The 23,629-nt window shown below is 44.9% G+C and overlaps 2 protein-coding genes across 2 annotated transcripts; both read left to right on the top strand.

Moving 5' to 3' along the window:
- Nucleotides 1–1,533: 1,533 nt before the first annotated feature.
- LOC309349018 (ly6/PLAUR domain-containing protein 2-like) lies at nt 1,534–7,085 on the top strand. The gene is made up of 3 exons (XM_081874875.1): nt 1,534–1,723; nt 3,887–4,006; nt 6,001–7,085. The coding sequence occupies exons 1-3, from the start codon at nt 1,672–1,674 to the stop codon at nt 6,210–6,212; spliced, it is 384 nt and encodes a 127-aa protein (XP_081731001.1). The 5' UTR covers nt 1,534–1,671; the 3' UTR covers nt 6,213–7,085.
- Nucleotides 7,086–8,455: 1,370 nt separating this feature from the next.
- On the top strand, nt 8,456–22,801 carry THEM6 (thioesterase superfamily member 6). Its single transcript, XM_081874814.1, has 2 exons — nt 8,456–9,212; nt 20,513–22,801. The coding sequence occupies exons 1-2, from the start codon at nt 8,703–8,705 to the stop codon at nt 20,624–20,626; spliced, it is 624 nt and encodes a 207-aa protein (XP_081730940.1). The 5' UTR covers nt 8,456–8,702; the 3' UTR covers nt 20,627–22,801.
- Nucleotides 22,802–23,629: the final 828 nt, after the last annotated feature.

The raw sequence follows: 23,629 nt of genomic DNA, 5'->3' as shown, positions 1-23,629 counted from the left end.
ATAGAATCATAGAGTTGGAAGAGACCACAAGGGCCATCGAGTCCAACCCCCTGCCAAGCAGGAAACACCATCAGAGCACTCCTGACATATGGTTGTCAAGCCTCTGCTTAAAGACCTCCAAAGAAGGAGACTCCACCACACTCCTTGGCAGCAAATCCCACTGTCGAACAGCTCTTACTGTCAGGAAGTTCTTCCTAATGTTTAGGTGGAATCTTCTTTCTTGTAGTTTGGAACCATTGCTCCGTGTCCGCTTCTCTGGAGCAGCAGAAAACAACCTTTCTCCCTCCTCTATGTGACATCCTTTTATATATTTGAACATGGCTATCATATCACCCCTTAACCTCCTCTTCTCCAGAATGCTTTTGTGCTTGAATTTTGCTTGGGGGTTTCCTCATCTGGCTGGCCGCTGTGAGAACAGGAGACAGCTCTTCTTATGTACACAGGCTCTGATTTTATACTGAATTGTCCTGCCTGGGTGTTGCGTTCATCCCCTCGAGATACTTCTGCCACCAAAAGCCCACCTCTCCTCGCCAAACCCTCATCTCCACATTTCCATCCCTTGAGACTCGTCTACTGTATGAAGTCTCTGTGGGCTCTGATTTTGTACGAAACTGACCCATCCACATTCACCACCTTGAACACAGTGATGTAATAATAATCTTAACGGGCCAATATTTTCAGAATATCGCCTCTACGCAGCATTAATGAGGCTGCATTAATAGAGTGTCTCATTTCAGGGGCCAAAACTTAGCGTTTGCAAATTTCTTCTTGCAAAATATGCTTTGGGGGCTTGAGGAATTCAAATCTGCTTTTATTTTTTGATGATTGCACAATATCTAGCTTGGTGAGTCTACGTTTGATGAAGACACACAGAAACAGCTTTCACAAAACGAAAGACTTTTACTTTTCCCTCCTAAAATGTCAGGCAAAATCCTAAATATCGATCAATCAATCACTAACAATACATAACTGCAAGTACTGGGGCAATCATTTTTAATGGTATCGGTGCAATTTTACACACCAAGCAAAACGAAATTGCATTGATTTGACCAAAATATGCCAAGTCATGCTACCAGTTTTTAGCACCCCTCATTTTGGGAAGTTGAAAAATTCACCGGGCACTGCTGCGATAACCCTCACCACAAATCGTCAGAGGCCCAAGACCCCAGCAGACAAGAAGGTGCGTCAGAGATATAGCTGTCAATGTTTTCCTTTTTTTAAGGGAAATTCCCTTATTCCGAATAGGATTCCTCACAAGAAAAGGGAAAATTGACAGGTATGGGACTCAGAGAGGACTGTCTGCCCAGATTTCCAACAATGAGCTCCAGGTAACCCTTCAGGTCTACTTCTGTCCCAGATCAATCCTGCGTGCTTTTTTCTTTTCTTTTTTTTTCTGACTGACACCTCTCTGTTCCCTCTTGTTCGCTCCTAGGCATGTCCCTAGAAGAATAGGGTGGAGGGTGGAGGAGGTGTGGCCGCAAACAAAGGCATATCTTCTTCTCAGCGACTGAGAGAGCCCTTTCTCCTTGACAGCACAGCTGAGCACACAACAGGAAAAGGGCTGTGGCCAGGTATATAATAAGGTCCCAGCAGAGCCCGGCAGGGACTGGGAACGGGCGCAGAGGAGCCGCCTGGGAGTGTTCAGAAGCCCTCCAGAGTTTGCCTGCAAGGATGAAAGCATTCCTGGCTGTTGGGCTGGCCTTCCTGGCATCCATACAATTTGGTAAGATTCATTTCTATCTAGGGGTGCTCCCGGCGGCTTGGCTGTGAAACTGGGATGGTGGTGTGAAGGAAAGAGAAGCTGAACCCTGCCCTCAAGGAGGTGTCGTGGCCACCCAAGAATTGAGAATCTGGAGCTGCACTCTGTACAATCTCAGGGGTGCTCTGCGATTTCTTAACTGGCGTTTCCATGCGCTGCTCTGGTTTCGCCAGAAGCGGCTTAGTCATGCTGGCCACATGACCCTGAAGCTGTACACCGGCTCCCTCTGCCAGTAAAGCGAGATGAGCGCCACAACCCCAGAGTCAGCCACGACTGGACCTAGTGGTCTTTACCTTTACCTTTACCTTTACGATTTCTTAGAAATCGTGGAATTGTAGAATTGGAAGGGAACCAACGGGTCTTCTAGCCCAGGGGTTAGCAACCTTTTTGAGCAGGGGGCCAGTCCACCGTCCCTCAGACCATGTGGTGGGCCGGACTATATTTTGGGGGGAAAACATGAACGAATTCCTATGCCCCACAAATAACCCAGAGATGCATTTTAAATAAAAGGACACGTTCTACTCATTTGAAAACACGCTGATTTCCAGACCGTCCGTGGGCTGGATTGAGAAAACAATTGGGCCACATCCAGCCCATGAGCCTTAGGTTGCCTACCCCTGTTCTAGCCTAATAATAATAATAAATTTTATTTATACCCTGCCCTCCGCAGCCAGAGCCAGGCTCAGGGTGGCTAACACCAGTAAAATTACAATAAAAACATAATGGGGGGGGGACCAATTTTAAATACAGGTTAAAATGCAATTTAAAATGCAGCCTAAGCACCTTCGATGCTGAAATCACATCTAAAGTGGGAGGGGTGGGTTGGTTATTGGTTTTTCCCCGTCCTTGTTTTCATTATGTATTTCGTGTTTTTAATCTTGTATTTCTGTTGTGAGCCACCCTGAGATCTACAAATATATAAATAATAATAATAACAACAACAACAATAGAATTGACTGTGCTCAGCCTTTTTTGTGAAGCTGTGGGGTCCTCATAAGTAAGTTCTTGAATGGCGTCTGTGACAGAGGAATTAACAGAATTAATTATTAGTAATAATAAGAACTTTCAGTCTGTGATTTGACAGAGGGGAAGAACATGGGATTGTAGCCAGTGTTAAGTGCTACTCAGAGTAGACCCATTGGCATTAATGGGCGTGATCCACCTGGAATTATTTGTTTCAGTGGTTCTACTCTGAGTAAGCCTCCTTGACATGAACCCATGGTTTCTTGGTGCTTGATGTCTCAGGATGAAAGACAAAGGAACGCTTCAACTTACGATTCATGAATCAGGGCTCACTAGATAGATCTGTCCAGGATGCAGGTGGCACTGCGATCTAAACCACTGAGCCTCTTGGGCTTCCTGATTGGAAGGTCGGCAGTTCAAATCCCCGCGATGGAGTGAGTTCACGTTGCTCTGCCCCAGCTCCTGCCAACCTAGCAGTTCGAAAGCACGCCAGTGCAAGTAGATAAATAGATACCACTGTGGTGGGAAAGTAAATGGCATTTCTGTGTGCTCTGGCTTACGTCACAGTGTTTTTTTGCGCCAGAAGCGGTTTAGTCCTGGCCACATCACCTGGAATCTGTCTGTGGACAAACGCCGGCTCCCTCGGCCTGAAAGCAAGATGAGCGCCGCAACCCCATAGTCCCCTTTGACTGGACTTAACTATCCAGGGGTCCTTTACCTTTACTTAGGTCAGCCTTTCTCAACCTTGGGTCCCCAGATGTTTTGGGACTACAACTCCCATCATCCCTAGCTAGCAAGGCCAGAGTTCAGGGATGATAGGAGTTGTAGTCCAACATCTGGGGACCCAAGGTTGAGAAACACTGACCTAGATAGATCTATAGATCAGTGGTTGAGCAGCTGCTTTAAATGCAGAAATTCCTGGGTTCATTCCCCTGCATTTCTAGGGAAGAGGAACCTTCCTGAAACCATGGAGAGCAGCTGCCAGCCAGTGTAGGAACTACCAAGCTTGATGGAGCAATGTGGTTTGACTCGGTGTATGGCAGTTTCTGACAATCCTTGCAGCGATTTGGCACATTTAATGGCAGACAGAACCAAAGCCCCTCCGCCGGAGGTGAAGACGCAGCTCCAAGTCTGGCACACAAATTCCCTTTCCTCCTCTTACAGGGCTCTGTTTGCAGTGTTATTCCTGCCAAGAACCCACCGACCTCAGCAACTGCCTGACTTTCGTCAACTGCTCCGCAGAAAGCACACACTGCAAGATAACGGTGCACTCGGTGGATTCAGGTAAGGACGTGGGGATGCAACCCAAACCCTGGATCAGCCCTCCGCCAACCAGGGGCACCCTGGTTCCGGACCTCAAATCCCATTTGGCCATTGGTTGCGCCGGCTGTTGCGAGTTGTAGCCCAGAACCCTGTGGAAGGGGCGCCGACTTGGCAAAGGCTGGCCTAAAGTGACCCTTTCCTCTGTTCCTGCATTGGCCTTTTATAGAATCGTAGAGTTGTTAGGGACCTCCAAAGCTCATCTAGCCCAACCCACTCCAAGCACAGTTAAAGAATCACTTTCATGGTTTGCATTCAAAACCACTGGTACTTGGGGTCTCTTCCTTGATCCTGCAGCCGTTGGCTGCATGCAAATGATCTACTCTGGGCGGGATCTGTTCATCTCAACAGAAGAGGGCAGTTTCACAAACCGTGTTGCCTCCCTCCATTGAAGGCAGTGGGGTGTAGTGGTTAGAGTGTCGGACTGGGACCTGGGAGGCGAGGGTTCAAATTCCCACTCGCTGGGTGACCTTGGGCCAGTCATTGTCTCTCGGCTTAGCCTACCTTGGAGGAGAGTTGTGATATAAATGTAATGATGTTCATTACAACACTGGTTAAATAAGAAGTCAAGACGGCAAGCTTTTTATAAAAGAAATGGGAAATGGTTTATTGAATATTTACAAAAAACAAACAACAACCTGTAAACAGATAAGCACATTGGCAGGATTATTGTAATAACCTGCAGTTATTATATATTTAAAGCAGATGAATAAACGGTCAAATTAAGTTAATTTGGATATGCGGGAAATATTAAAAATAAATTTAAGGAACCGCAGAAAGAGGGAAGTCAAGTTCTAAAATGTTAAAATGAAGGTAAATTTATTGAAATGTATAAAACTGAAAATCATAAATATTAAAAAAAATTATGAGACTGGAGCACTACAGGAGCTCGTAACGGGTGTAAGAAGCTCTAAGTGATTAATTAATCACTAATTAATCACTGCGCCAAAAGTGATCATTAATTAATCACTGCGCCAAAAGTGATTAATTAATCAATTTATATATTTTAAGCCCACTTGTGATTTGCAACCCCTAATATTCAAGCTAGGCACACATGGCCTTGACAACTGAGCCAGCGCACACCTGAGATGCTTCCGCTCAGTCTTTCTCTTGCCTCCCCATTCCCAAGGGAGTGTCACCGACCCCAACTGTGGTGCGCATTGCATCCCAAGGTTGCAGACAGATTTCAAGCCATCAGGAGTGCATCTCCTGTTTTTCAAAGACTATTTGCAGAAATATTGTAAAATTAATGAAAGTTAAAATGATGTTGGATTGAAACGAACTGGTTCTAGCAATAAGGTTAGAATGAATTCGCAAAAATAGGTTGATAATAGATGAAAATATAAAGTTACAGTATATTAAGATATTGGATTAAGAATAAAACAAAGAGGGGAAGGATTTGCTGAACTAAATATGTGAATTGGAATACAGAAAAGGGAGGTGTGAGGGGGTCAGGGAAACAAGTAAACGAAGTATAAGCTATGAAAAGATGGACTTCTTTTTAACTGTTTATTTTTTCTATTTTCTATTTTTTATTTTTTTTTTCTTTGTTGACATCTACTTTGTAACTCATTTGTTTTTCTAAAATCTTAATAAATATATTATAAAAAAGGAGTGCATCTCCTGTTTATTAGCTCAAGATTATAAGCTGGCCTCGGATAGGTCTTCCGGGACATTTGGCAAGTTGTCGGCTAAACAAAGAACGGCCTCCCAATATCCCTAACAATAGGAACCAGGATATTTCATAAAATCACAGAATTGTAGAGTTGGAAGGGACTCCACGGGTCATCCAGCCAACCCTCTGCAGTGCAGGGATATTTTTGCCCAACGTGAGTCTCGAACCCATGTCCCCGAGATTGAGAGTCTCATGCTGTACCGACTGAGCTACCTTGCTTTGAAGAACAAGGCAGCATCACTGAAAAGCCTCCCTTCTCCACCTTCTCTCATTCTCCCTCCAGGATACCCCTTTTTCGGGAACATCACCGTCACCAAATCCTGCGCCAAAAACTGTGTGCCTTCGGAGCCAGATGGGATCGGTGAAACTCGCCCGGTCTACTGTTGTGACACCGACCTCTGCAACATTGGCTCCGGGCAACAGGCCAGAGCTGCAATCTCTGCCACGGCTTTTATAGCTACCCTCGCTTTCGGCCTCCTGTGGACCAGACTGTAAGGCTTCAGGAAGAGGGCGGGTAGATTTTGGAGGAACATCGCCCAGGGAACAGAAGAGGGGAAGGGGAAAAAAAACTTGGCCATGTAATCTAGAGCAGGAAAACTTCAGCAATTTCCAGACTGCTTCCAAAGGTTTGTTGCCGTTCTCCCTTCAAACGGACATCAAGGGGTCAAGAAAACTTCGGGGAAATAATTGCACAAGAGAGTGAATATCAGGGCTGTATAATCACCACCCAGCACACCTTCAGCCTGTAACCTACTTAGCAGTTAAAAAACATTAAAAATTATTTTAAGACCTACCCTACAGGGTTGTTGCGAGGATGGGCCAGATCAGGATTGCAAAACCATTTTGCATGCCTAGAGTGCTAGATGTCCTTAACAATAAATAAACAAGGGTGGTGATATGCATATAAATTTGCTTCCTCCCTAACCAAGTGGTGTGATTTAAATATCAATGGAAGGAAACAACATTTTGCAATCTGATTTCTGGAAGAGAAGGATTTCTGAAATAGGAGGTTGTGACCGGGACGCTCCAGGTGTCCCTGAAAAGAGATGGAAGAATTGTTTTACAGGGTGGGCTTGAGATGGCAGGACCCCTGAACCCGCAAGTGGGGTCTGAGTGCCTCAAGTACAGCGTAAGAGGGATCACTCGGGAGACAGGCGGTGCTTGAAAACTCAGAACGGTTTGCGAATAAATAAATATCTTTCTGCTTCTACAACACTTGGCCCTTTCTTGTTGCAATGCTGTTAGCATTGGTAAACCGAGGTTTGAGTGTACCTTATTTGTTAGAATTGGCTGTTTTAAGGATTTAAATAAAAGTGTTTTTTAAAGAATCCCGTCTGTCGATCACATTATGTTCTGTAGCCATCCACACACACAATGCATTCAACATTCGAACATATTACTTAATGTAACCTCTCCTCTGAGAGGATGGAGCTATTGATATAACAAGGTCTTGATTTTGGTCATTAACATTGTTAAAGAAAGGGATCCACGTTTCTTCATTTCATTTGAATGCTTATATTTCTATGCAAACCTTATAGAGACACAATTACTATTCCGTTTATGATATCTTGTGTTTCAGAAACATGACTCTTCTTCCCCAGTCTTCAACAGGAGTGCTTTAGTAATACTTATAATTCTAGTTGTTTTAACTTGCTGTTCAGCGACTCTTGTCTCCCTGCTCTTATTTTGGCTTGTTCTTATAATTATTATAACTTGTAAATTGTTGTATTTTTAGCTATTTTTAAACTGCTATTTTATGCTGCTTTTCCCTCACACGAGTCACAAAGCAGCTTACATACAATGAATGATAACATCGTAGCACATCACAATCACAACATAAATCATATAAAACAATTAACAAATCATCAGTAAAACAATGACATCAGTATTTATTTTTATTATTTGTTTGTTGAATTTATATACCGCCCTGTACCCAGATGTCTCAGGGCAGTTCGCAGAAAATATTGCAATATATAAAATAAGAATAAAAACAACAACCCATTAACATCCCCCCCAAAAGTGCAACGTTTTAAAAGGGTATAGGATGTCAATCAGGTCAACCAAAGGCCTGGTTAAAAGGGAACGCTTTTGCCTGGAGCCTAAAGGTGTATAATGAAGGCGCCAGGCAAACTTCTCTGGGGAGAGCATTCCACAGACAGGGAGCCACCACAGAGAAGGCCCTGCTAGTGTTGCCACCCTGTGGACCTCTCGAGGAGGAGGCACACAAAGAAGGGCCTCAGAAGATGATCTCAGGGTTGAGAACTTTAAAGCGTTAAGACCAGAAGGTGGAAAACATGAAAACAAGGAGAAGAGGCAGGACTGAAGATTTGGAGATAGGCTTCAGAGGTCCAGACTTTGGGGAGCCCCGAAAAATCAATAATTACAATTTGGATTACAATTTGGTCTTTTTTAATTTTAGTTTCTTGTTTTTAATTGGATATGTTGATTGGCTGTTTTTACTGGAAAATCAATAAAAATGATTTAAAAAGAAGAAGATCTCAGGGTCTGGGTAGTAAAACAATCACCTTCTATTAACAACGTAATTTTAAAAAAAGCTGAACAGCACAACCACAAGAAAAGGCATATGATAAATTTCACATATTATAAAATTCCTGGAAGGTGTCTCTTTGCATGGCATTTAACTGTTGAAAAAATAATAATAATAATTTTGCAGAGAGCTGGCGGCGCGCAAGGGGGAGCTGTCCAGCAGACTCGAGCAAGCCAACAAGCAGGCATCATCGTTATATAAGGCCGGCCGAGGAAGACGCTGAACCTGCGCAGGAAGCCGGAGAGGCGGCTCCGCGCGCAATGGAGGAGGAGGAGGGCGGAAGACAGCGGAAGGAAGAGGAGGAGGAGCCGTGGCGGTGACCTTCGCTCCCCGGCGCCGGCTTTGCAAGACGGCTGCAAGCGCAGCTTCCCACGCGCGCTGCCCGGCTCCTCTGCAAGCACCGCCTCGACGGCGCGCCCAGCTCTTTCCTTTGCGCCATGGCGGAGCTGGCGTGGGCTCTGGGGGCCTTGGCCGCCCTGTTCGCCCTGCTGGACGGCTGGTACCTGCTGCGGGTGCCCGTGACGCTGCTGTACGCGCGCTGGGCGCTGCCCACGGTGTGGGACTTGCTGGAGGAGCAGAGCTTCGCCAGCCGGGTGCTGCCGTCGGACCTGGACTGCCTGGTGCACATGAACAACGCGCGCTACCCGCGCGAGGCGGACCTGGCGCGCCTGGCGCACCTCACCCGCTGCGGGCTGCTGCGCGCCGTCCGGGGCTTAGGCGCGCACACGGTGCTGGCCGCCTCGACGTGCCGCTACCGCCGCTCGCTGCACCTGCTCGAGCGCTTCGACGTGCGCACCAGGCTGCTGGGCTGGGACGCGCGCGCCTTCGTCCTGGAGCAGCGCTTCGTGCGCGCACGGGACAGCTTCGTGTGCGCCGTGCTCCACGTCCGGCTGCACGTGGTGGGGGCCAGCCCCGCGCAAGCCGTCGAGATCCTCTGCCGCAGGAAGGTGAGTCGGAACCGGGCGATTTGGGTTAATGGGGGGGGGGCAGCCAAAGTTGCTGAGCTGCTTTTGGGGTTGGGGCAGAACCTAAAGGTAAAGGGACCCCCTGAACATTAGGTCCAGTCGTGGACGACTCCGGGGTTGCGGCGCTCATCTCGCTTTATTGGCCGAGGGAGCCAGCTTACAGCTTCTGGGTCATGTGGCCAGCATAACTAAGTGCAAGTAGATAAATAGGTACCACTCCTGCGGGAAGGTAAATGGCATTTCTGGCGAACCAGAGCAGCACACAGAAATGCCGTTTACCTTCCCGCAGGAGTGGTACCTATTTATCTACTTGCACTTCGTGGGACGCGGGTGACGCTAGGAACACGGGTGGCGCTGTGGGTTAAACCACAGAGCCTAGGACTTGCCAATCAGAAGGCCGGCAGTTTGAATCCCTGCGACGGGGTGAGTTCCCATTGCTCTTTCCCAGCTCCTGCCAACCTAGCAGTTCGAAAGCACGTCAAAGTGCAAGTAGATAAATAGGTACCGCTCTGGTGGGAAGGTAAATGGTGTTTCCGTGCGCTGCTCTGGTTCGCCAGAAGCGGCTTAGTCATGCTGGCCACATGACCCGGAAGCTGTACGCCAGCTCCCTCAGCCTATAGAGCGAGATGAGTGCGCAACTCTGGAGTCGGTCACGACTGGACCTAATGGTCAGGGGTCCCTTTACCTTTACTTTGTGCTTTCGAACTGCTAGGTTGGCAGGAGCAGAGACCGAGCAACGGGAGCTCACCCCATCACAGGGATTCGAACCACCAACCTTCTGATCAGCAAGCCCTAGACTCTGTGATTTAACCCACAGCACCACCCACGTCCCTGAACCTCAGATAATGGTGTGCTTTTCAGTGATATTTGTGGATCTGCCCCCCAAACAAAATCCTGCACCCCCCCCCCAAAAAAAGAAATCCTTGCTACATCCACGGGCTAGGGCAAGCCGAGTGGGTGCAAAATTTTTCTTCGCATCCTAATAATTCACTAAACCTAAACATTTAGCACTGTTGTTTGTTTGTTTGTCTTATTGAATTTATATACCACCCTTTCCCCCCAGGGGTCTCAGGACGGTTCACAGAATAAAATCAAGATATAAAACCATAAAATACCTAATAAAAATAAAAACAACAACCCAATAGGGCCCCCCTTTAAAAAAAACACACTTTAAAAGTTCCAGTTACAGATAGGTAGCCATGTTGGTCTGCCATAGTCAAAACAAAACAAATTCCTTCCAGTAGCACCTTAAAGACCAACTAAGTCAGTTCTTGGTATGAGCTTTCGTGTGCATGTATCTGAAGAAGTGTGCATGCACACGAAAGCTCATACCAAGAACTGACTTAGTTGGTCTTTAAGGTGCTACTGGAAGGAACACTTTAAAAGGCATATGATGTAAATCGGATCAACCAAAGGCCTGGTTAAAAAGGAATGTTTTGCCTGGTGCCTAAAGGTGTATAATGAGGGTGTCAGGTGGACTTCCCTGGAGAGAGCATTCCACAGGTGGGGAGCCACTGCAGAGAAGGCCCTGCTCTCATGTTGCCACCCTCTGGACCTCTCGAGGAGGAGGCACATGAAGAAGGGCCTCAGAAGATGATCTCAGGGTGCGGGGAGGTTCATATGGGAAGAGGCGGTCCTTGAGGTATTGTGGTCCTTAAGGCTTTGTAGGTCAAAAACAGCACTTTGAATTGGGCCCAGAAACTAATTGGTAGCCAATGCAGTTGGGTCAGGATCGGTGTGAGATGCTCAAACCGTCTTGCCAGTCCAGTGAGCAACCTGGCCGCTGAATTCTGCACCAGCTGAACTTTCCGAACTGTCTTGAGAGGCGGTCCTATGTAGAACGCCTTGCAGTAGTTCTGCCACATTATTTCCATTGTTTCATTTGTTTCTTATATTGAATTATACCGTATTGCAATTTGGGATTCTATGGAGTGCAAACTGCAATACAATACAGTGCAATATATAAGAAATGGAAGTATAATTAGAAATCGTATAACATCTGGAGCAGTGCATTACAATGGTAGCGAAGTCAGCAGATTCCTAATTTCTTAAGCTCTTCTGCTTGGTCTCTGCTTTGATGTATCTGAAGAAGCATATTGCAGGCCCCTTTGTTGTTGTTTTGTCATTTAGTCATGTCCGACTCTTCGTGACCCCCTGGACCAGAGTACGCCAGGCACTCCTGTCTTCCACTGCCTCCTGCAGTTTGGTCAAACTCATGCTGGTATCTTCGAAAACCATCTTGTCCATACATCACTACTGGGAAAACCATAGCTTTTACTATACGGACCTTTGTTGGCAAAGTGATGTCTCTACTTTTAAAGATGCTGTCTAGGTTTGTTATTGCTTTTCTCCCAAGAAGCAGGCGTCTTTTAATTTCGTGGCTGCTGTCACCATCTGCAGTGATCATGGAGCCCAAGAAAGTAAAATCTCTCACTGCCTCCATTTCTTCAAATTCACTATTCAGGGAGACTTGGGGAATAGTAGGCCGGTTGGAATGGTTTTTACAGAACCTCCCAAGTGTCCCTATTTTCCAGGGACAGTCCTGGATTTACAGAAGCCGTCCTGATTCCTGATCTGATCCCAGAATGTCCTGCTTTTCCTTAGGATGTCCCTATTTTCATCAGAAAAAATGTTGGAGGGTATGGAATTATGCAACCCCTAAGGAGATAACAATACAATCTTTACAGTCTTCCCTGTCCAGGGAAGTTATATAAAAACATAATAAAACATTAAAAATTAAATACGTTGGAAGCCACCCAGAGTGGCTTGTCAGATGGGGGTGGGTTATAAATAATAAAATTATTATTATTATTATTATTATTATTATTATTATTATTATTATTATGGAATGGGGTGTCCCAATTTTCATCAGATAAATATTGGACGGTACGTTTCTATGATTCAGAAGATCCCTTTGCGCTGACAAATTTTGGCCTCCCACAGAGCACCATATTGCGAAAGATAACCACTTTGGGCGGCTTCCATCTTACATAAAAACATAATGTTATTATTTATTAAATTTGTACACCGCCCTATGCCTGCAGGTCTCAGGTGCAGTTCACAGGATAAAAGCACAGTATAAAAACACAAAATACATAAAATAAAAGCAGCCTGATAGCTCTCCCCTTCCCCAACACATTTAACAAGGGGCGTTGGATGACAGTCGACCAAAGGCCTAGTTAAAGGTGAATGCTTTTGCCTGGCTTCATTGTTCTATAAAGCTATACAGATGTTTTCTAAAGAATGTAGAGTTACTTATGTCCTTGGCTCAGGTGGGTCACATAACTCCAGTGCTTTTTTTTCTGGTGGGACGCAGGGGTATTCGTACCCCTAAACATTTTGTGAATCCAATAAGTTTGGCCTCCTTGAGGGGCAATATTTCAATATGAGTAGGAAAATGAGAGTACCCCTAAACATTTTTTTAGGAAAAAAGCACTGCATAACTCCATAACCTCCGACATATGCTGTCTAGGGTTGGAAAGACTGCGGAGAGAATAATTGGGTGCCCTCTTCCCACCTTGGATCAAATCTACGCTTCCAGGTGCCATAAGAAAGCTGCAGAGATAGCGCAGGATAGTGCGCACCCCGGAAATGATCTCTTTCAGCTTCTGCCTTCTGGAAGAAGGTCCAGGGTTATAAAGACTAGGACTAGCCGCCTGAGAAACAGTTTCTATCCAAATGTGATTTTGGTTTTAAACGCAGTATAAGGTAGTCTCTAGGGACACGGGTGGCACTGTGGGTTAAACTACAGAGCCTAGGACTTGCCAATCAGAAGGTTGGTGATTCGAATCCCCGCGACGGGGTGAGCTCCTGTTGCTCGGTCCCTGCTCCTGCCAACCTAGCACGTCAAAGTGCAAGTAGATCAATAGGTACCACTCCGGCGGGAAGGTAAACAGCGTTTCCGTGCGCTGCTCTGGTTCGCCAGAAGCGGCTTAGTCATGCTGGCCACATGACCCGGAAGCTGTACTCCGGCTCCCTCGGCCAGTAAAGCGAGAGGAGTGCCGCAACCCCAGAGTCGGCCACGACTGGACCTAACGGTCAGGGGTACCTTTACCTTTACCCATCCCATGGGAAGACAGTGGACTCTCTTTGATCCTGTTCTCACACTGCCCAACCACCTGCTCCCAAGGGAAACCTGCAAGCAGGATTTAAGCACAAAAGCATTTTCTCTCCTCCCGTGACCAACGACTCGTATTCAGGAGCCTTGCTGCCACCAGTGAAACTGAATGTTGGAAGACCTTTATCTCGGTTGGCTTCCGAACTGGATTTTAAATTACTTTTATTTTTACATATGAAAGCATCCTTAATTGTTCTAATTGTGGAACCGGCTAATTGTCTTTTACTGCTGATGCTTTTTATTGCGAAACTGTCTCCAGATATTCTATGGAAAGGGAGTCATAAATGGAATTAAATAAGGTTCAGGGCAGACAAGAGGAGGTACTCCAAGTATGGTTAATCTATGGAAATCTCAGCCGCCCAGAGTGGCTGGGGAAACTCAGCCAGATGGGCGGGGTATAAATAATATATTATTATTATTATTATTATTATTATTATTATTATTATGCCACCAATTCGAAAGGCATGTGCGAGCGAATTCAGCTGAGCCAGGGCAGAAATACGGACTGTCTAATTTAAAGTTTCCATCGATCTTCTCAGACAATTCAACATGCATGGGGACATAAGAATTCTTTTCTGTAAATTTGTCTAGCCCACTTTTAAAAGCTGGTGGCCAGCATTGTCTATTGTGGCAGGGAGTTCCATAGATAAAACTATGGAAACACTTTGTGCTGATTCCTCTACAGTAGGCAGGACCTGGGACCGAACAACGGGAGCTCACCTCGTCGCAGGGATTTGAACCGCCGACCTTCTGATTGGCAAGTCCAAGAAGCTCAGTGGTTTAACCCTCAGCGCCACCTGCGTCCCCAATGGGAAGGGTAGAGAGGCCGTAATTATACCCACTATGACAAGCACAGCTGCACCATTAGGATCCAAACATGCTTTAAAAAAAATGTATACAGTCGGAACTTGGAAGTCGAATGGAATATTTATGTATGCAACTACGGCGGCAAGGTTATTGATTGCCAAAAATTGGAAAAGCACCAGCGTCCCAACTAAAACAGACTGGTTATCTAAAATGATGGAATACTTCCATATTGCCGAACTAAACAGGGAGGATAAGAGGAGATATGGTACAAAAAGTGAATAAGGAGTGGGCTATCTTAAGGAATACATCAAAATTTGTGTGGAAAAAGTAGAATTTCTGACAGATATTGAGTGAATCCAGAAAAGGATTAGAGTGAAAGGAGAGTAAAGTCAAGATAGAAGAAGAGATTAAAGAAATAATGAAATGCGTTTAAGCTAGTTGGGAAAATAAAGTAGCGTAACAAGAATGGCTGGCAGTCAAGTCACTTGGTGGGTGTCCATGTGGGGTAGGTGTGTAGGTATGTTGAAATGTACAGTATAGGTAGGTATTATATAGAGCAAAGTAGGTATGTTTTATGTTATGAAATTAAGGTAGTGTGTGGTGTATGTGTATTGTGTAAATGTATATGTATGTGTTTTATATGTTAATAATAAAAAAAAAATTTAAAGGAAGTCGAACGGACTCCGTTCCGGAAGCCCATTCGACTTCCAAAACGTTTGGAAACCAAGTGTGGCTTCCGTTTGGCTGCAGGACGCTCCTGCAGCCAATCAGAAGCCCCGTCGGACGTTTGGGTTCCAAAGTACATTCACAAACCGGAACAGCTACTTCCGGGTTTGCGGCGTTTGGGATCCAAGGTTACGACTGTATTTCTAAAACTGCCAGTTTTTAATTGGAACATTTTCAGGGAAGCGTGTTCTTGACACCTGATTCTATCAGCATTTATAACGCGCATATTACATTTTGTGTAACAGCTTAGAGGTTTTGATCAGGGGTCGGCAAGGGTTACTGGGCATGGGCCGGATCACTCCCGTGGAGATCCTCTGTGGGCCAGGGTGGCGCAGCGCGACACCGGAAATCGCTTCTACGCATGCCCAGACGCCGGAAATCGTGCCTGGGCAGAAGCAATTTTTGGCATCTGGGCATGTGCAGAAGCGATTTCCGGTGCTGCGGAAGAGACCCCACGCGCCACGCTGCACCAGTTTAGTGCAGCGTGCGAGGACTCACTGTGTGGGCAGCTCAGGGGCCGGTTAAGCAGCGCCTCTCCAGCGAAGCGAAGCCAGGAGGGCAAGAGGGATCAGTGCGCACCGATCCCTCTTGCTCTCCTGGCTTCAGCGAAAGCAACGCGAAGCCATGGAGCCTGCATTCGCTCCATAAGACACACACACATTTCCCCTTAATTTTTGGAGGGGGGAAAGTGCGTCTTATAGAGCGAAAAATACGGGGGGGGGTGTACATATATATATCTTTATTAATTTAAAATAAATACATTTATGAAAAAACAGACGGACCAACAAGTAAACAAACATCCAATCAAACAAACAAATAACAGAAGAATCAAACAAACCACCACACTATAAGATACAACAAGATTAATATAACTATCATCATAGATGCTCCTGGTACTGAAAACAAATATAAAACTTATAGAGAAGAAAATTAAAAATGACTTCCAATTAATCTCACTGTACTTTATCCATTACTTTATACCACGCAGTTACATATTTCTTATATAGTTTCTTTTTACCTCCCTACGAATTTATTTTTACAATACAGGGATCAGTCTAATTCTGCCAAGGTGTTTCCTTTTATTGCATAGTTTTCTAAATATTCTTTAAAGATTCTCCAGTCCTTATAGACTTTTTGTTTTGGTTGGCATCTTACCCTTCCTGTCGCTTTTGCTAGCTGCAGATATTCTACCATTAGGATTTGCCAATCTTCTGTGTTTTTCCAATTTCTTGCTACTAAAATTCTGGCCGCCGTTATTCCATACATGAAAAATGTTCTTTTGCCGACCTCTGCTTTTGATGACGAAGCATTGCGTAAATCCTGTATAATTAACGATTAAAATGCCGCCACCCCCAAATGCCTTTCACCTAGAAAGCTAGCATATCAGGGACAAACCATGAGCTCCCTGATATCACCATGAGCAGAGAAGCAGAATTCATAGGAGAAGACAAACAACCTTCTAATTACCAGTAGTTACGAATGAGCCAACTATGTAATTTACAGAGCTTCTGGCAAGGAGAAATTGCATTAATAAGGCTCTTGGAAGATGCTCAAGGGAGAATACCATTGCATGCTCACTGCTGTGTCATAGAATCATAGAATCATAGAACTGTAGAGTTGGAAGGGACCCTGAGGATCATCTAGTCCAACCCCCTGCAATGCAGGAATATGCAGCTGGTCCATACAGGGATCGAACCTGCAACCTTGGTGTTATCAGCACCATGGTCTAACCAACTGAGCTATCCAGGTATGATGCCACTCACAAACGTAGATCGGATTGCCAGAAGTCTGTGACATAGGATTATAGAAACAGCAAACAATCTGGTTGTTGTTGTTGTTTAGTCGTGTCCGATTCTTCGTGACCCCGTGGACCAGAGCACGCCAGGCCCTCCTGTCTTCCACTGCCTCCCGCAGTTTGGTCAAACTCATGCTGGTAGCTTTGAGAACACTGTCCCACCATCTCGTCCTCTGTCGTCCCCTTCTCCTTGTGCCCTCAATCTTTCCCAACATCGGGGTCTTTTCCAGGGAGTCTTCTCTTCTCATGAGGTGGCCAAAGTCTTGGAGCCTCAGCTTCAGGATCAGTCCTTCCAGTGAACACTCAGGGCTGATTTCCTTCAGAATGGAGAGGTTGGATCTTCTTGCAGTCCATGGGACTCTCAAGAGTCTCCTCCAGCACCATAATTCAAAAGCATCAGTTCTTCGGCGATCAGCCTTCTTTATGGTCCAGCTCTCACTTCCATACATCACTACTGGGAAAACCATAGCTTGAACTATACGGACCTTTGTTGGCAAGGTGATGGCTCTGCTTTTTAAGATGCTGTCTGGGTTTGTCATCGCTTTTCTCCCAAGAAGTAGGCGTCTTTTAATTTTGTGGCTGGTGTCACCAAACAGTCTTACTACACCATAAAGACTTAACAGGCAGGGTGGATTCGATTTAAATCAAATCAATTTAAATCACGATTTAGATGAAGATTTAAAACACTAGTCAGTAAGGCTTGATTTTAATCCCTTTTTTCCCCCAGAAAGACTCATTCTAGCTTGTGTAATCTTAATATTTAACAACCCGATGAAGGTTTCATTTTTGGAATAATAAACTTTCAGAGTAGCTTTTACAGTTCTATCAAAATTACAGATTTGGTTATACTATTAAAATACATAGACAGGTAATTAGGAAATTACTGTGAGGTTTAATAAGTAAACTGTTTATATTTAGGCAACTTTTCTGCTGTACTTTATTGGAAGGAGAAAAATAATATTTTCCTTAATAACAATTTGAACAATTTATTTAACTAAAGTAATAACATTATAGCAGATGTATCCATGTTCGTTAACTGATGCAATTAAACAATTAATAAAAAGAAACTTAGACTGAGTTTTACCATACACATGAAAAAATTAAAACAACCCTTGTTTCCTGATGAATAGCCTTTGGACTATAATGTAACTTAAATAGAAAACTATCTTTAGAAAGATTTTTCCCCCAAAAGCATTTTATTTTAAAAATCTGATTTAAATAAAAAATAAAAAATAATTTAAAAATAATTGATTTTTATCCACCCTATTACCAGGTTTGTTGTTGTTTAGTCGTATCCGACTCTTCGTGACCCCCTGAACCAGAGCACCCCAGGCCATCCTGTGTTCCACTGCCTCCCGCAGTTTGGTCACACTCATGCTGGTTGCTTCGAGAACACTGTCCCACCATCTCCTCCTCCGTCGTCCCCTTCTCCTTGTGCCCTCCATCTTTCCCAGCATCAGGGTCTTTTCCAGGGAGTCTTCTCTTCTCATGAGGTGGCCAAAGTCTTGGAGCCTCAGCTTCAGGATCTGTCCTTCCAGGGAACACTCAGGGCTGATTTCCTTCAGAATGGAGAGGTTTGATCTTCTTGCAGTCCATGGGACTCTCGAGAGTCTCCTCCAGCACCATAATTCAAAAGCATCCATTCTTCAGCGATCAGCCTTCTTGATGGTCCAGCTCTCACTTCCATACTTAAATACTGGTGGACTTAAGCCTGCCTTGTCAGTTTCTTGACGTGATCTCTTAGCTGGCAAGTATATAAAGGAGGAAATCTTGAGTGGAACGGCAGTGAGTTGCAAAAATTTGCGAGTGGCTCCTGTGGTGCAGTGGTTAGAGCAGAGGTTCCCAAAATTATTTGGCCTCCTGCCACGTTTCCAGAAAAAAATTACTCGGCGCCCCCCTGGAAATCTGCCTTCTTTAAACAAACAAACAGAGAGATACAGTGCCAAATTTGCATTCTTTTATGTATCTATATTTCTACCTACGTCCGACAACATTGGCCAAATCCTGGTATGCCCCACAGAGGACCTTAAGGTCTACACATGACAACATTTTGGAGGTCCCAAGTCGCAAGTTGGTTAGATTGGTCTCAGCTAGGACCAGGGCCTTTTCAGTACTGGCCCCGACTTAGTGGAACGCTCTGTCACAAGAGACTAGGGCCCTGCGGGACTTGACATCTTTCCGCAGGGCCTGCAAGACAGAGATGTTTCGCCTGGCCTTTGGTTTGGACTCAGTCTGACCCTTGTGTTTTCCCTCCCCTTATGGTCTTGATCTATGGGCTACTTTTAAAATGAGGCTGTATTTTAAATTGCATTTTAACCTGTATTTTAAATTGGTTTGTTTCCCCCCCCACCATGTTTTTTACTGTGATTTTATTGGTGTTAGCCGCCCTGAGCTCTGCCCGGGCAGGGCGGGGTATAAATAAAATTTATTATTATTATTATTATTATTATTATTATTATTATTATTAAATAGGCAGGCAAGCTGTGATCCACTTCCTGGGCCTGGGTAAGCTGGAAAGGGTTCCCCCAAGCCTGAAAAAACCCCTCGCCTCCAGCACAACGGCCAGATCCATGGGAAATCTATGTCCCCATTCCACAACGGCGCCCGTCCCCGTCGTTAGCATCATTACACAACAGATGAAACATGTACGAAGCGTTTTTCAAAAGTTTCAGATATCTGAAAGTACCGTGGCAGTCATTCCGATTTCGTTACCAAATTTGGGTCTTTTTTCACCTTTAGAAATCAGATTTTGAGAACTGGATTGCTGTTTCTTTTCTTTCTTTTCTCCCACATGAAAACCAGCTTTTGTTCCTCGGATTCATATTGGTTTCCCCTACCCATTGTCCCCTAGGCCTATTTCATCTTCTTTCTCTGCTCTTTTTTTTAAAAAAATATTTTTTATTAATTTAAATTGCACACTTATACAAAGAATTTACAATCTCATACTACAAAAAGAAAATTAAAGAAAAAACAATTAAGAGAAAAGAAAAAGCAAATTTACATACATACAAAAAACCCTTAATCTTTCTAATTAATACTTAATTAAACACTTAAATAAAAAAGACTTCTGACAAAACAAGTCTTCCAATCATTCGCATAGCTGTCAACGTTTCCCTTTTTTAAAGGGAAATTCCCTTCTTCCTAGTAGGATTCCTCGCAAGAAAAGGGAAAAGTTGACAGCTATGAATTCTCACTGTACTGTTTATACTGTCGTTTTTTCCGCATAGTTTTATATACTTTAATATTGTTTCCGTCTACTCCACAAACGGTGTTTGTTGTGTTTACAAGTATCACTCAAGTTCTGCTAATATGGTGTGATTGGTACAATATGACCTTACATAATCCTTAAATATTCTCCATTCTCCAAATATTTTCTGCTTCAATACTCCCCTAACTCTTCCCGTCAGATTTGCTCGTTGTAAATATTCTAACATGAGTATCTGCCAATCCGTAATTGTCATTATTGTTTCGTTTTCCCACTTCCTCGCCACAATAATTCTTGCTGCTGTGGTGGCAAACATGAACAGTGGTCTTATGCCTTTCTTAATTTCTAATGGTAAAATGCCTAAAAGGAAGATATCTGGGGGGGTTTTTAAAGGTTAGTCTGAATAATTTATTAAATTCGTTATAGATATTACCCCAGAATTCCCTAATGATTGCACAAGTCCGCCACGTGTGATAGTATGACCCCACATCTATAACAAATTGGTGACCCTCCTTTATGCATTTTCGCTAGTTTCAAGGCGGTAAATTCGCAGCACGCTATAATCTTAGGCAGAACATCATGAAGATGTTTTATAGATGGCATAATATCCCATTCTTTCTCTGCTCTTATAGGTGGAGTCTCCCGAACTTCCTGAGGAAATACTACACTGGTTGAAATATAATGAAGTCAACAGCCAAAAGTTACGGGCAGAGAGCGATTTGCAGGAAAACAACAAGGAAGAGTAATGGGATACCTCAAACCCGTTATGACCTCGGTGCAGGATCCTTCCTGCGGAATCGCTGAGGATGATTAAGACTCCCCTTTTCAGCTACCATGAAAAATAAGAAAGTTCTTGCACTGCAGCAACAACCAAGCCAGCCAATTTGATAGTTGGCCCCAAAGGATTGGGACCACGCGGAGCAATCTTATGGTTCCACCCTGTCACAGGGAAATAAGGTCACGCCAACCCAACCGTAGTATAGCACTGGATTTAGTCGCGATCCTGTCCTCATCCACTGGGCATTACTCGAGAACAGGAATGCCGTCCCCCTGTTCTTAACCTGTTCTTGTTTACGAAAGCCAGCCCTGATAGTTCTGTGGTGACCATCATGGCCCAGAAAACTGAGGAGAGATGTGTTTTGGGTCTATGAAAGGGGAACCCAGTTGACTCTTTGATTTGAGGTCACCACAGATCCAGGGCTCTGCAGAAACCAAAGTATAAACGGGCAACAGTCTTGGCGGGGAAGCCTGGGTTGTCGTCTGCTTACAAACTGGAACCAGCGACGTTGCTCTCCAGATGTTGTTGAACTAAAGCATGCCTCGTTGGCCAGGCTGGTTGAGGCTGATGTCCACAACATCTGCAGAGCATCGTTTTGGCTACCCCGATTTACTGTGGCAGATCTGCTGTCATCTCGCATTCACACACAGCTGTCTTCATGCAAACGTTTGAAATCGGAGGTGGGGGACCTGTGGCCCTCCAGATGTTCCTGGGACTACATCTCCCATCATCCCAGGCCATCGGGATGATGGGAAACAAGATCTGGAAGGCCACAGGTTCCACGTCCCTCCAGTGTTTAATGGAAACAGGTGTACATCCATCAGAGTCCAGGTGGACCACACAAGACCTTCAACTCTTTTTGCTGGAACATCTTGTAGGCCTCCTAGCAGAAAGAGTTGTTCCAGGCAGACCCCACCTGTGGCCAGCTGATTTTTCTTGAAGTGGGGGACATTCCAGTATTAGGACTTAGCTCAGGCTTCCTCAAACTCGGCCCTCCAGATGTTTCTTTGACCTACAACTCCCATGATCCCTAGCCAGCAGGAACAGTGGTGAGGGATGGTGGGAATTGTAGTCTCAGAACATCTGGAGGGCCGAGTTTGAGGAAGCCTGGCTTAGCTGAAAGGGAATTCCGTGTAGCACATTCGATTCCCACAGCCTTGCATGAGCTAGCACCCGTTTAATACAGCAGAGACTATCAGGGTTTGATGTTCACAGCACCAAATATACAAAACAGGCACAGACTTATTTCATTCTACATGGTTCTTCTGTTCCAGAGAGATTTTCCCCCCGTACATCTGGTGAACCAGGAGGAAACCAGCGTGGCTTAAAATAGCTTTGAGGAAAAATTGTTGTTTGTTCTTTATTGTTACTGTATTTAATTATTCGGTGCTGAAGATTGGTTGGCGGTTTTCAAAAAGGGTTGTTTTTTAAAAAAGTTAATCTAGTGGAATAGAAAGATCAACCATTTTGCACAAGAGGGAATCAGCACTGTCTTCAAGTCTTATTTATTTAACTTATTTTCTTTTGCACTGATACGTTGCTTTTATCCATTTGAGGCGGTTTGCAATTTTGAAGCAAGAGCTTGCAGCCCAGCAGAGGGAGGAAAACAGAGAGGAACATGATAAAAATTGGGTACCAGTTCCAGCACAATTTAATCAATTCTGTAGTGATCACAGAGGGAGCCAGGTTTGGGAGGAGGAGAGGGATGAAATTGCAGTTGGACCCCGTCAAGTCTCACCTGCATAGATTATGTGGGCAGGTGAAATTTAGGCATCAAGTTACACCAAGGATGGCTAATGTTGCCCTGCAGATATTGCGCTATAACTCCCCATCACTCCTGACTAGCCGCCATGTTGGCTGGGGATTGATGGGAGTTTGGAGCAAGGCTAGGGGACACAGTTTGGTACAGCTGAGTTAGAAAATACAACTTCAGGCATGTTCTCCCAAGCTCATCTCCAGTTGACTTGGAAATGACATGAGATCTCCCCCCACACAAAAAAGTGCTTGGAAGTCATTCTACCAAGCTATTCCATTTTAAAAAAGGTTCCTTGCCAGTCCCCCTCCTACTGTGGTACCTTCAACGAACAGTGATAAATTTTACATGTAACGTAAATGCAGCTAAATAAATATGGGCTGGTTCTACCGTGTTTGTCTTCTTTGTTCCTATTTTGGGGAGTTTTCAGGGCAAATTCGACCATGTTTCACCCATTTGCACAATGCACCTTCTCATCAGGTTTGTGGAGTTAAACTATGGAACTCCCTCCCACAAGATGCAGTGATGCCCCCCCCCCCCCCCGGCGTGGGTGGCTTTAAAAGAGGACTGGAACAAATCCGAAGTCCAACCTTGTACTTCGGGCAAATCCTGCTGCCAAGCTACCACCACACGTCTTGCTCTGCTTTCCTCTGGAGCACGCCTGAACCAAACTTTTTCAGCAGGGGGCCGGTCCACTGTCCCTCAGAACTTGTGTGGGGCCGGACTATATTTTTTGGGGGGGAAAGAACGAATTCCTATGCCCCACAAACAACCCAGAGATGCATTTTAAATAAAAGGACACATTCTACTCATGTAAAAACACGCTGATTCCTGGACTGTCCATGGGCCGGATTTAGAAGGCAATTGGGCCGGATCCGGCCCGCAGGTCTTAGTTTGCCTACCCATGCCTTAGTTCAGGGGTCAGCAAACTTTTTCAGCAGCGGGCCAGTCCACCGTCCCTCAGACCATGTGGGGGGCCGGACTATATTTTTTTTGCGGGGGGGGGGGGGGGGGAATGAACGAATTCTTATGCCCCACAAATAACCCAAGGATGCATTTTAAATACAGTGGTATTTCGGATTACAGACGCTTCAGGTTACAGACTCTGCTAACCCAGAAATAGTACCTCGGGTTAAGAACAGAAATCGCATGGCGGTGGCAGCAGGAAGCCCCATTAGTTAAAGTGGTACCTCGGGTTAAGAACAGTTTCAGGTTAAG

Source organism: Podarcis erhardii (assembly GCF_964252035.2).
Source record: "Podarcis erhardii genome assembly, chromosome: 8".
In the NCBI taxonomy this organism is placed as follows: domain Eukaryota; kingdom Metazoa; phylum Chordata; class Lepidosauria; order Squamata; family Lacertidae; genus Podarcis; species Podarcis erhardii.
The sequence above is the reverse complement of the archived record's forward strand: the minus strand, read 5'-3'. Positions and strand labels throughout refer to the sequence as shown.

What these genes read in the sequence shown, in the direction of transcription:
- THEM6 (XM_081874814.1), top strand. Translation starts at nt 8,703, where the DNA reads ATGGCGGAGCTGGCGTGGGCTCTGGGGGCCTTGGCCGCCCTGTTCGCC. An exon ending in AGATCCTCTGCCGCAGGAAG is followed by an intron (nt 9,213 to 20,512) that starts GTGAGTCGGAAC and finishes CTGCTCTTATAG; the next exon opens with GTGGAGTCTCCCGAACTTCC.
- LOC309349018 (XM_081874875.1), top strand. Translation starts at nt 1,672, where the DNA reads ATGAAAGCATTCCTGGCTGTTGGGCTGGCCTTCCTGGCATCCATACAA. An exon ending in CCTGGCATCCATACAATTTG is followed by an intron (nt 1,724 to 3,886) that starts GTAAGATTCATT and finishes CTCCTCTTACAG; the next exon opens with GGCTCTGTTTGCAGTGTTAT. An exon ending in GGTGCACTCGGTGGATTCAG is followed by an intron (nt 4,007 to 6,000) that starts GTAAGGACGTGG and finishes TTCTCCCTCCAG; the next exon opens with GATACCCCTTTTTCGGGAAC.